Raw genomic sequence first — 14187 nt, 5'->3', positions numbered from 1 at the left:
GGAGACTGGGACTGTACTTGTTGGAATTTAGAAGGATGCGGGGGTGGGGAATCTTATAGAAACATATAAAATTATGAAGGGAATAGATAGGATAGATGTGGGTAGTTGATTTCACTGGCAGGTGAAAGCAGAACTGGGGCATCGCCTCAAAATAAGGGGAAGTAGATTTAGGACTGAGTTTAGGAGGAACTTCTTCACCCAAAGGGTTGTGAATCTATGGAATTCCTTGCCCAGTGAAGCAGTAGAGGCTCCTTCATTAAATGTTTTTAAGATAAAGATAGTTTTTTGAAGAATAAAGGGATTAAGGGTTATGGTATTCGGGCCGGACAGTGGAGCTGAGTACACAAAAGATCAGCCATGATCTAATTGAATGGCGGAGCAGGCTCGAGGGGCCAGATGGCCTACTCCTAGTTCTTATGAGAATACTGAACTAGGACTCCAAAGTCCTGTTGTGCTTCTGATTTCCTAAGCCTTTTCCCATTTAGAAAATAGTCTATGCCTCCATTCCTCCTTCCAAAGTACACAACCTCACATTTTTCCACATTGTATTCCATCTGCAACTTCTTTGCCCACTCTCCTAGCCTGGCCAGGTCCTTCTTCAGCTCTCCTGCTTCCTCAATACTACCCGTCCCTCTGCATATCTTTGTCAAACATTAACAGTTTTTTCTACTATAAACATTCAGTGCTCTTGCAGACATTGTCCCCATGTCAAATTACACTGTGGATCTCATAGCATTGCTCACAATGAATTGGAATGTTTATTTCCCGTTTCGACCTCCCCAGATATCTAGGCAGGTGGCAGTGTTTTTGTAGTCAGTCAGTCTTTGCTCAAGACTATGGAAATCTAGGTGCGCAAAACAAATAAGTAGAGCTCCCCAAACAGATGCTCGTCAGATATCAGCTTGATTATATGATTTTTCTGCCGGGGCATACGCAAGGTGCTAGGTGGATTTAACCCTTTGACAGTTTCTTAAAGAAAGTGACTAAAAGTGACATGTTAAAATGAACTGATGCAGTTGAGGGTGTGGCATCTGTTTACAATGTATTGTCTTCAACACATCTGCCACTTCAATTGCAAAATTGCAAATATTAGGCAACAAAAACAAAAAATAATAATTCCCAATTATCACCACACGTCCCACCACCTTTCAAATTTTCATAATTCAAAATAATAGGAGGATGTGATTACAAGCTGGTTATTTGAATGATTCAAATATCAAGCCAGAACAAAACTGTGAATTGCTTATATTTTTCAGAACCCAAAGATCTGATTACTGCCATGCACTAGCTCCCTAGTTATGTTACCTCCATGCCATACTGTGCCCATGACTAAAGAGTGAGACATGGCAACACGAGGCAGAATGAGTCCCAGGAGCAATGAGTTGAAACTCCCTGATGGAGCTGCTCTCCAAAAAGCTAGTGATTCAAAACAAATCTGTTGAACTTTAACCTGGTGTTGTAAGACTTCTTATTGAGACTCCCTAGACAGAGGGAATCCCTCATCTTATTCCCAAACTGAACCTAAACCCCAATAGCTTTAAGGTCCTTTATGGCTTGAAAACATATCAAATGAACAGAATTTGTAGAAATGTCCAGGGTCTGAAGTTCAATTTTATGGTGAGGTGGTCCAGCGCACGTTATGGTGCAGGATAATGGATCCAGATGTACTCATATCTTCTCATCTAATACATACAGACTACTAACTGGTGCATCTATTGTAAAGAATCGGCTGACTGGAATTAGCAATTTGCTATCCTTACCCGACGCTCCACAAGTCCAACTGGTGGTTCTTTAAAATGTGGATTTCTTGCTGTTTTCATTCGATTGAGTGAGCGAGACTTTTCAGGCCTCTCCGACCTGTAATAAAATGTATAATTTGGAGGACCCAAATCTCAAATTAAAGCATTAGATACATGATGCATAATACAAAATGATTCCTTTAAAAATTAACAATGGCAGGCTCAATTTGAATCATAAATCAGTGATCAGCCAGACTTTGAATTACGTTTTTTTTTCCATTAGGCTTTTGCAATTGCCACCTAGTTTCCTGCTATTGGAAACAGCCTAGCTGGGTGAATGCAAGTGCTAAACACATGAAAAAGTGTTAATTTAGGGCCAGGGAAATAATTCAAACACAAAACCACCTGTGTCACACTGGACAAACAAGCAAGAATCTACAAATCTACTTGGGTAACAGCATTGCTTAATATTGCTCACGTGGCGTGAGAAAGAAACAACTCACGAGTTTCAGTAAGCTTGAAAACAGCTTACTTTAATGACTACATGCAGTCTCCAACTCTGCTATCATCAGGGAGACATACAGAACCAAGCCACTGAGGTACAACCGTTGTCTATTCACTACAGGCAATTCTAGTAAGTTTTTTCTACAGAATATTTGTAATGTTCCCCGTTTCATACTGGGAAGACATGAAGAAAACAAAAATCTTAATTTGTTTCTCTTCCATAGAATGGACAAAGGCTAATTTATCACCCTTGCACTGTAGGAATATTCCAGCCAAGCCAACACAAAGACCTAACAAATAAGATGTTTGCAACAAACTGCTCTGGGTCCTTAAAGTACAGCATTAGCCGAATGGCTCGACCAGAAACTGCCCTGTCACATGACTGATACTGGAGCAGCACGGTAGCACAGTCGTTAGCACAGTTGCTTCACAGCTCCAGGGTCCCAAGTTCGATTCCCGGCTTGGGTCACTGTCTGTGCGGAGTCTGCACATCCTCCCAGTGTGTGCGTGGGTTTCCTCCGGGTGCTCCAGTTTCCTCCCACAGTCCAAAGATGTGCAGGTTAGGTGGATTGGCCATGATAAATTGCCCTTGGGTGTCCAAAAAGGTTAGATGGGGTTACTGGGATAGGGTGGAGGCGTGGGCTGGCGTAGGGTGCTCTTTCCGAAAGCCAGTGCAAACTTGATGGGCCGAATGGCCTCCTTCTGCACTGCAAGTTCTAGGAGTTCCGAGTTGTTTTTAATTATACGGCTTTTGGATTCTGTCTTCAGTTGTGGTTTAACCTTAGAAGTGAAAACTGGACTCTTGGGGCAGCATGGTGGCGCAGTGGTTAGCATTGCTGCCTCACGGCAACGAGGACCCAGTTTCGACCCCGATCTCCGGATCATCGTCTGTGCGGAATTTGCACATTCTCTTTTCCACATTCTTTCCGTGTCAGTGTGGGTCTCACTCCACAACCCAAAGATGTGCATGGTAGGTGGATTGGCCACGCTAAATTGCCCCTTAATCTATATAACAGACTCAAACTGCAAACGGGTTCCTTCGACCAAGAATTCTGCCAGATAAAACCACCTGCAAGAACCTTCGTTGGACATTGACTTACTGGACTGTTGATGAATTAACGTCAATCTCAATAAAGTGGACTTGATGCGACAACCAGCATGAAATTCTCGGAGTGGAAGGAATCTTGTACAGATTTTTGATATTCTGGGAGGATATTTTAGGAGTGATTAATCCAAGTTACCTGTGAGAAAGAAACCTAGGCTCCACAGTTTGACGTGGCTTCTTATATTTGTCCTGTAATCTTTCTTTCCTCCTTCTCTCTATGTCATGGCGAAGATCATCTGGATTGACAGCAACCCACGTGCTTGTCTAAAGTATTGAGAGAATACTTACAAGTAAAACAAAATCAGCCACTGCAGACTCAAGAAAAACTTGCGCCTTCATTTTTATCAAGACATATTTGCAAGCTGACCAATACCATCCCAATGCAATGCTTTTCTTGGAAATTAAGTTAAACAGCAGCACAAAAGCAGATTATTCACCTTACCTCAATGAATAATAGCTTTTTTGGCTAAACTGCATGAATAGTCAGACGTTTTACAAATTCTGCAGGTATTTAACAAAATCATAAAACCCTATGCACATTTTGTTCTTATAGGCTAGGGAGTGGAGCAGTTAGGAGAGGGAGTGAGAGAGAGCAGCAGAGTAGTCGGTTAGGAATCTAGCTCAAGCCCACTGATTGGAGCAGCAAATGAGGTCCATTTTGAACCACAGGACTGCAGCAGTCTTCTGTTACCTACTTGAAATAAAAAGTGAAAACTGTAACCACCTGTGGCTTCCTTCAGCTTACATGATGCCATAAGCTTGAGTCGATCAAGGGGGCCGTGCCGCCATCAGGAAAGACAAAAGCCAGGGTTTGAGGTGGACTGAGTTATGGGATTGATGATGAACAGAGATAGGTGATATACAGGACTGTGCCACTAACATATGTATAAATACATAAAATGTCACAAGGGCATGGTTCAAGCCTTCTCTAGAGATTTGAAAACACAGTACAGGGTAGCATTTCAATGCTGGAGAGGGGGTATGTTTTTGTACCCACGTGCTGATGCTCTACTGTAAGGCTGTGTTCCCATTCAGTTGTGCCTTGTTGATTTATTTAACCAGATACAAGCGTGGCACAGATTTTGCACATGCCCAAAATGTGATGGATACATTCACCGATTCCAATATCTATTTCCACAGCATAATCCTTCTAATTATAAGAAATTAATTTATCTGAGGTACATCCCAAATGGAATTGGAAATTAAATGATAATAACTAAATGGGGTACATACCTTTCTAATAGGTTTCCTTTCCCAGCTGTGTAAGTCTGTCAATGACATGTCAATCCGTCTTTTTCAGAAGGAAAAATAAACAAATCAATTATGTCCTTAAGCAATAAAAGGTTTGTTTTTCAAGTTAAAAATGCATACTGCATCACTACAATACCTGTGTATCTCAGGGACCAAACCTTTTTCCTCTTCTCTTTCTGGACTCTGTGCATCTTGCAACTTTGAAAAGCGATCATGCAATGTTAGATCTGGAGACTTAAAATGATCTTCTGTAACAAAAATCGTGACCACTCGTTACCATGAGACATCTTTTGGTAGGAAAGAAGTAGAAATATACAAAATGTTTAAGTCAATTGGACATTTAGACAAATTATTGAGGGAGATGGTAGCATAACAGTAATGTCACTGGACTAGTTATCCAGGGACTTAGGCTATTTTATGGGGTTCAAATCCACAGATTTTAAATTAAATTAATAAAATTTGGAATGTAAAGCTGTTCTCGGTAATGGCAGTCATGAAACTATCATTGTTTGTTGTAAAAACCCAACTGGTTCACTAACATCCTTTACAGGAGACCTGCGGTCCTTACTCGGTCTGGCCTACACGTGACTCCACACGAACAGATCAGAGAATTTACAGTGCAGAAGGAGGCCATTCGGCCCATCGAGTCGGCACCGGCTCTTGGAAAGAGCACCCTACCCAAGGTCAACACCTCCACCCTATCCCCATAACCCAGTAACCCCACCCAACACCAAGGGCAATTTGGGACACTAAGGGCAATTTATCATGGCCAATCCACCTAACCTGCACATCTTTGGACTGTGGGAGGAAACCGGAGCACCCGGAGGAAACCCACGTACACACGGGGAGGATGTGCAGACTCCACACAGACAGTGACCCAAGCCAGAATCGACCCTGGGACCCTGGAGCTGTGAAGCAATTGTGCTATCCGCAATGCTACCATGCTGCCCGAACAGCAATGTAGTTGATTATTAATTGCCCTCAAAAATGGCCCAGTAAGTTATTCAGTTCAAGGACAATTAGGGATGGGCAACAAATGCTGGCCCAGCCAGCGATGCCCTCATCCAAAGATTATTGAAAAAATTAAAACTTAAATCTCAAGCTATTACCTAACAATGTTCTAATATTTAATGCAATATTTAATTCACAGCCTTTACATTTTTTTTTAATTCAAAGTTTTGCTCTAATATGCAAATGAACCAATACTCTGAATTAATCTATAAATTAGTAATGGGGATAGGGATTTTAAAGTGCCTTTCTCTTTGTCCCACCCTAATAAAAGCCATGGCATTTGTCCTTGCTGTGGCTGAACAAATAACCACAGAGGGCCTGCCTTCAGGGAGGGAACTCAAGGAGAGAAGAGGAAAGGGAGATGAGGGCTAAGTGCAATGGATTTGGCAAAAAAACGACAAGGAGGATGCTGCAAAGGGACATAGAAAGAATACAATGGGTTTATATTCCCTCGACTTTAGGAGAATGAAAGATGATTAAGACATAGAAAATTCTTAGTGCTTTACAGGGCAATGCCATGACATTGTTTCCCCTATTGGGGAAAATCTAGAACTAGGTCATAGCCTCAGATTAAAGGATCTGCCATTTAGAACTGCGATGAGGACATTCCCCCATTTAGTGGATTGCAACGCTTTGGCACGCTAGATCAGAGGACTGTGGATACTCAGTATATTTGAGATCGAGAATAATAAACTTTGAATTCAGGGATATTGTGGAAAAGTAGAGTTGAAATATTAGAACAACCACAACTTTACTAAATGTGGACCAGATTTGGGAATAGAACCTATTCCAGCTCCTACTACAAATGTTCTTATTTAAGACAACAACATGGGAATTGTAGGGGAAGACATTTACTTCAGACTATTTGAATTAAGCAACATTACACAACTATCCACCTATTTAAATGTTCATGATCGATAAGAAATATTGATTCAGATGTTACTTTTGGATTGCAAACAAATTGCACTAATCTGCTAGACTATGGAGTTTAGTATTGGGACAAGGCTTTGGGAGCAAAATGGTTGCTCAACATTCAGATAGAGAGGAACTTCACCAATTGGCTTAAGTGAGACAGTGACAGAGACCGGTGCAAAAGGTCAGGAATAATGTGGCTAAGATCCAGTTCAATGACTGCACTCACTAGCCCAATAAAAGAAAGGAAGTCCATCCTCAAAACTACCACCGGCTAACTCATGGTGACAGAATGATATATATTTCTTTGAATGTACAGCACAGAAACAGTCTGTTTGGCCAACATGGTCAATGCTACTACATTCCACATGAGCCTCTGCTCTCTACTTTAACCTCCCCAAGAATAGTATGGAATTTTAGGGTGTTAATTAGGAGCTGGATTAATGCTACAACCCAAACTCATTTAATTTAGCATGTTCAGCACCAGAAAAGAAAGTGGTTAGACCTTAAGTCAGATTTCACAATGTACAAATACAATATTTTAAACAATTGTGAAGAAATGTGCATGTTAAAATTAACATGGTTTAAGCACCATTAGATAATACTTAATAAACATATTCATTATGCCACTGATAAACAAGCAGCACTCTAATTGCCATCATCTCACTACCAGCAGCACTTCTTGCAACTAAATAAAAAGGATGCCATAATGCATGTCCAACCTTTAATCTGGTGCATCAAAGTGATTATCTCCTGGGCAAATTGTCCTGATGAGATGTTCGGGTTAGCCTTGAATGATGAACCCATATGCTCAAAGACATGATGGAACTCATCTCGTTTCTTGCCAACGCTAACCAAATCCCGAGACATTAGTCTCTCTGAAGCATGGCTTGATGATGGCCTGGAGAAATCCCCACATACATTCAAAAAATTCACAACTAGGAATCAGGCATTTATGAGCTTTCATCAAAAGAATCCAGATTATCCGTAAATATACATAAATACAACAGCAAACCTTGTAGTTACTGGGTGCAGCAATTCTAAAAATAAAAGTTTCACAGGCAGTTAGTTTTCAGTAATCGATAGAATCCCTACAGTGCAGGAGGCCATTTGACCCATGGAGTCTGCACCAACCCTCTGAAAGAACACTACATAGACCCACTCCCCCATCCCCACCCAATCATGGACAATCCACCTAGCCTAGTTATGTTTGGACTGTGGGAGGAAACCACAGTATCCAGAGGAAACCCATGCAGACATGGGGAGAACATGGAAACTCCACACAGTCACCCAAGTCCGAATCGAACCCGGGTCCCCGGCTCTGTGTTCACAGCCATGCCGCCCCAAGAGGGTGGGTGGGGTGCGGGTCTTTTCTGTTTGAGGTACTCGTCCCAATGTCTGTTTTAGATTATATTATTGTTTAATTTCAAATATTGTACCCACATTGATTCCGGAATTGTGAAACCCACCATTAATATTACACATACAGGCCAATTATTGCCAGAGGGGCTTGCTTCACTTTTGCAGCAGATATTAGTTCAGAGATAATTGGCCATTGCATAATTCTGGGAGAACTATCCACTATAGTATTGGTTGATGTCTGGATTGACTCCCACGGTCATCTAAAGTTGTCACGCCATTAAAGTGGCAAGAGAATGGCACCCAGAGACAAGCAGAGTGCTGTCAGTGGAGCAACCATGAGAAGGCATTGAAACAAATCTCATTAGGATTGATAATTAGATTTTAAAATGTGTGACCTACAATGCAAAACTTCCATAAATTTAGATCAAAGCTGATTCTAGGTATGTGCCAAAAGAAAGATGGAAGCTTATGTAGCCAAAACACATGGGCATCCACCCAAAATGATGCCATCCTCTTTGTCAGATGTATTGAACTTAAATTAAGCCTCCCATTACAGTAAATTAATTCCAATTCAAACTAAATCCCAAACCCATTTTTGCCAAACACTAGTTGTCATTCACATTGTATTCTATGGATGTGGAAAAGCAGCAAATGGAAATTTCATGTTCATACCTTAATGATCTGGCTTTGGTTTCCTTTAGTCTTCTTGTAAAATAACTCCTGCACATACTACAGAATTTAATATGACTACACATATATGAGAAGTAATTTGTCAAAATTGGAGTTTATGCTTAAAAAACAAATTTTGGTTTTCAAGGTGGTTATCAAAAGGGAAAATCACATTAATTTTATCAGCTACGCCATCGGTCAGAAAATATCACTAATGGTTGAATATTTGAGGCTGAGTAGAAAGAAATTTCACACGAAAAGCCACTTCATGGCTAGCAATCCAAATTCAGGGCCTCTCAAGTTGTGTTGTCCTTTGGGGTAATTTTCAGCAAGTGCCATCACAAGCTGGTGATTTTGAAAATGCCTTTGTAGAACTGTAGTGCAGTTAATGGCCCAGAAAAATGGAGTTAACAAGTTTGGAGTTATCCATTAATTGCATGCCACTGGATATGCCAGCCAATTAGGTACATTGGGAAGATCAAATCAGACCTCGAATTAATTTTGATTTACGCTGCATCAAAATTCTGACTACTTTCACACAATGTCAGTAGAATTTTCCTCGAGATTGTCCACTTTGTATAAAGCAATGGTTCGTTCATGCAGCATCAGGTAAAACGGAGAACAGCCTTTTCACCTAGTCAGAACAGTAGAATCAAAGGACACATCTTGTCCTTACAGGGGAGAGTAAACTGAAGAAACATTTTTTTAAGCAAGCGAGTGACTAATGTGTAGAACTGGTTTGCTAGTGTGATCGTGGAAGCGGTTAGGTCAAATATTTTGGGATACAGTCATCAGCATACAGAGTAATCTGAGAAATGAGATGTGGCCAACTGTAGCAAGTTTGAATCCCAATGTTCTCCACAGCTAGAGTTCCCTTCATTTCAATTCCAAGTCTGTTGTAGATCAGTTCTGAGATCGATTGCCATGATTAGCCATTAATTCTATTATTGTTCATTGTGATTTCAGGATGATAGGTGGGCACCACTGTAGCACAGTGGTTAACACTGTTGCTTCACAGCTCCAGGGACTCGGGATCGATTCCCGGCTTGGGTCACTGCCTGTGCGGAGTCACGGATGTCTCCCAGTGTCTGTGTGGGTTTCCTCTGGGTGCTCCGGTCTTTTACTTTTAAAATTCATTTATGGGATGTCGGCATCGCTGGATGGCCAGCATTTATTGCCTATCCCTAGTTGACCTTCAGAAGGTGGTGATAAGTTGCCTTCTTGAACTGCTGCAGTCCTTGAGGTGTAGGTACACCCAGTGCGGTTAGGGAGGCAGTTCCAGGGTTTTTCCCCAGCGACAGTGAAGGAACAGCGATATATTTCAAAGTCAGGGTGGTGAGTGACTTGGAGGGAAACCTTGAAGTGGTGGGGTTCCCAGGTATCTGCTGTTCTTGTCCTTCTAGATGGTAGTGGTTGTGGGTTTGGGAGGTGCTGTCTAAGGAACCTTGGTGCATTACTGCAGTACATCTTGTAGATGGTACACATGGCTGCCACTGTTCAGTGGTGGAGGATTTGAATGTTTGTGGAAGGGGGAGCAATCAAGCGGGCTGCTTTGTCCTGGATGACGTCAAGCTTCTGGTGTTGTTGGAGCTGCACTCATTCAGGCAAGTGGAGAGTATTCCATTACATTCCTGACTTGTGCCTTGTAGATGGTGGACAGACGTCCTGGATGATGTCAAGCTTCTTGTGTTGTTGGAGTTGCACTCATTCAGGCAAGTGGAGAGTATTCCATTACACTCCTGACTTGTGCCTTGTAGATGGTGGACAGACTTGGGGGGGGGGGGGGGGGGGGGTGTCAAGCGAACATAGAACAGAGAGTGAAGGAGGCCATTCGGCCCATCGAGTCTGCACCGACCCACTTAAGCCCGCACGTCCTCCTATCTCCGGAACTCAATAACCCCTCCTAACCTTTTTGGTCACGAAGGGCAATTTATCATGGCCAATCCACCTAACCTGCACGTCTTTGGGCTGTGGGAGGAAACCAGAGCACCCGAAGTAAACCCACGCAGACACAGGGAGAATGTGCAGACTCAGCACAGACAGTGACCCAGCGGGGAATCGAGGAGAGTTACTCATTGTAGGATTTGTAGCCTTTGACCTGGCAGCCTCAGTATTAATATGGCTAGTCCAGTTCAGTCTCTGATCAATGGTAACCCCCATGATGTTGATTGTGGGGGATTCAGCAATGGTAATGTCATGGGGCGATGGTTAGATCCCCTCTTGTAGATGGTGATTGCCTGGCACTTGTGTGGTACGAATGTAATAAGTCCCGAAAGATGTGCTCATTAGGTGAATTGAACATTCCGAAATCTCCCTCAGATCTACCCGAACAGGCGCTGTAGTGGTGATTAGGGGATTCTCACAGTAACTTCATTGCAGTGTTAATGTAAGCACACTTGTGACACTAATAAATATTATTCAGTGAAAGGGCAAGATTGATTTTTTTTTGTCGAGCTACTCATATCAAGTACTCTGTACTGGTAGTCAACACGGTCATCTTTAATCTTCATCTGAAAACATTTTTTTCATGGGATGCGGGCACTGTTGACGAGGACAGCATTTATTGCCCATCCATAATTGTTCTGAGAAGATGGTGATGAGCTGTCATCTTGAATCACATCAGTCCATATGGTATAGGTACACCAACAGTGCTGTCAGGGAGAGAGTTCCAGGATTTTGATCCAGTGACAGTGAAGGAACAGCAGTCTGTTTCCAAGTCAGGATGGTGAGTCATTTGGAGGGGAACTTAAGTGTTTCCATGCAGCTGCAGCCCTTGTCCTTCTAGGTGGTAAGAGGTCACAGGTTTGGAAGGTGCTGTTGAAGGAGCCTTTTTGGGAGTTGGTGCAAAACATCTTGCAGATGGTACACACTGCTGCCATGGTGCCCCAGTGGTGGATGGAGTGAACCTTTAAGATGCTGGATGAGGTGTCAATAAGTGGGCTGCCTTGGCCTGGACGGTGTTGGGTTCGAGGATTGTTGGAGCTGTGCTCATCAAGGCAAGTGAAGAGTATTCCATCAGACTTCTGACTTGTTCCATGCAGATGCTGCACAGGCTTGGAGAGTCAGGTTAGTTACATGCTATACAATTCCCAACCTCTCTCCTGCTCTTGTAGCCAGTGTTTATATGCTGGGTCCAGTTAAGTTTCTGGCCAATGGAGACCCTGAGAATGTTGAGTTTGAGGGTTCCATGATGGCAATGCTGTTGAATATACATATCAACATGTCAACGGGAGAGGCTTCAATTCAGTTGTTTTGATATTCCTCAAAGATGTCCACATTTATACAGAGAATTCTGACATCTTAAGATCCTGGGTATGTGACATTCGTACACAGTTGATGGGCTTGTGGTATTGCACTATTTTCCATTTTCCTTTCCACTGGAATATGTAAAACAATTGGATCCTCCTTTTTGAAATGAGCATCTTCTACTTCAGCAGCTTATGGCAGCCATCACTCTCTCAATGTTCCCTGGACTAACACGTCATTCCTTCCCAGCTTGAAAACCAAAACAAAGAAGGCAACATATTGAATGTTGCGATCCATCGAGAATGGTTTACTTCAAATTAGAAGCCTACTGAACTCTTGAACAGCACTGTTCCAAAATGAAGATTTCATATCAGCATCATAGGGAAAAAAAGTTGTACAAATTTGCTGAACCCAGGATCTGCAGGATATGTTGACGAATCCAAGTTGTGATGAAAGTGACAAATTTTAATTTTCGAGTTCCATTCTGTATTCTTCTATGTTGAAACATTTTCACATAGCAAGATAATGCCATTGGTCAAACAAGGCTTGCAGAAAGAACTGCCTATCCACAGCAAACATACGCCTGAATGAATTCTTTTTAACTCGGGCACAGTTTATTGATTTTCTTACATTATCCTGACAAGTTACAGATCATTCCAACATAGGCTGATTGAAGATTAGATCTTTGTGTAAACATTTCCATTGCACAAATTATTTTCCTGTAGTCTTCACCTGGGCAGGAATGACACCCCCAACTTATCCAGGATGATTATGCAGATTTCCTTGATTAGTTACACAATTTCTTCTTCTCATACAGGATATCCAAATACCAATAAATTAATACTCCAATTTAAAGAGATACCTCAGTTCGCAATGAGAATTGTGTTGAACAATGCCAGCTCAGTCCAGTTCCAGGTTGAATGCCAGCTCAGTCCAGTTCCAGGTTGAATGCCAGCTCAGTCCAGTTCCAGGTTGAACAATGCCAGCTCAGCCCAGTTCCAGGTCGAGGCAGTTGCCATTTTCCCAGTATAATTTTCCAGCTTTTCACAATAAGCTTTCAAAATCTGCAATACGAGCTCTTCATTTAGAATTCATATTGATTTAATGCTTTTTTCTAACAGCTTCTGGTATATGGACAAATCAGGCAGCAGCCCATCACAAAGGACTTGTTCCATCCTTTCTTTAGTCTTTCCCATTTGATTGTATTATATAATATATAGAAACCCTTGTTCTTAAAAATGCAATTCCTTGGTCACGTTTCAGAACATGTAGACTTAATACAAGTTCAAAGATAGGGAATTCTTCCCTTCCTGCTCATTTCCATAAAGCAGGAACTAAAGAATTTTTAGAATTGCTAGGATTAGCAAAGGCAAACCATGAGTAAAAACTGGAAATCATAGCACCTCTATTATAGAAAGAGACTGGTACTTAAAAAGCTTGTGCAGCACCAAAGTCTAAGAAATATTTTTAAGCTAGTTGATAATTCATCACAGGCTGCTTTCTGTAAGGGAAGGATACTATAACTTAAATTTTTAGATGGATACGAAAAATATGCATGAAATTTCTTTACCCAGCCTCATAGCAAAGAATTAAGGACAATACCTGGACTTGTTCACAGATTTCTTCATATCTAATTTGATTGTTAGAGACTCCGTTTTTCTGTCGCGCTCACTATTAGTACCACGTCGTGATGTTTCCACATGGCAAGATCTGTGGCTTGAACGTTTATGGGCATCGTCACGTCGGTCTTTGGAAAACTCGGAGCGCTTTCTTAATTCCTTTCCTCTTTCCGTACGTCCTCTTGTGACTGAAGTTGTAGATCTTGGGATTACTTCTTTCTTGCTTACATGCTGAAACCTGCTAGAGTAATGCTCAGGAACAGAATATTTTGCTGACACAGAGTGGCGGCCCTCTGTTCTGTTCGCATCAGAACCTGGCCTCCGACCACTACTGTGAAAACGACTCACCTCTTTATTACTTGAGCTGCTGGTGGTAAACTCTTTCTCTTTGCTTGAATACCTTTGCTGTCTTTCACTGGAAAATATCTGGTGTTGCGCAGAAGAGGCCTGCACCTCAGGATACTTTGGTGAATGTGCAAACCCAGTCTTTACCTGCACATACTCTTCATAGCGGTCACTGTTACTGTACCGGTCTTTTGATAAATCTTTAACATGTATGCCTTCAGAATCACCGTACGATTCAGGGGGGTAGCTTTTCCTAATAGGAGGGAATTTCTCCCCTCTCAATTTTAAATCTCGTTCATGCTCGATCTCCTCATGCTTTCCAGGTACCCAGTTTCTTCCAGATGCTTCTCTGTACCCTCGGACTTCATCCTCCTCAGGATACCTGTGTTGACATAAAGCAGTTTACCTTGCAGTAGAGAGAAGA

At 41.9% G+C, this 14187-nt stretch overlaps 1 protein-coding gene across 1 annotated transcript in view; it reads right to left on the bottom strand.

The window, feature by feature from the left end:
- The window catches only part of LOC140428210 (BCLAF1 and THRAP3 family member 3-like), a 57554-nt gene that overhangs the window by 9996 nt on the left and 33371 nt on the right, over positions 1-14187 (bottom strand). Inside the window, exons 4-9 of the mRNA XM_072514413.1 lie at positions 13402-14145; positions 7245-7423; positions 4736-4847; positions 4582-4639; positions 3485-3612; positions 1761-1857 (exon numbers count right to left, since the gene is read on the bottom strand). Of these exons, the coding sequence (XP_072370514.1) occupies positions 1761-1857; positions 3485-3612; positions 4582-4639; positions 4736-4847; positions 7245-7423; positions 13402-14145 (1318 nt within the window). The remainder of the gene's footprint in view (positions 1-1760; positions 1858-3484; positions 3613-4581; positions 4640-4735; positions 4848-7244; positions 7424-13401; positions 14146-14187) is intronic.

This window comes from Scyliorhinus torazame, chromosome 8 (genome assembly GCF_047496885.1).
Source record: "Scyliorhinus torazame isolate Kashiwa2021f chromosome 8, sScyTor2.1, whole genome shotgun sequence".
NCBI classification, from domain to species: domain Eukaryota; kingdom Metazoa; phylum Chordata; class Chondrichthyes; order Carcharhiniformes; family Scyliorhinidae; genus Scyliorhinus; species Scyliorhinus torazame.
This window is presented reverse-complemented; position numbering and strand designations above follow the sequence as displayed.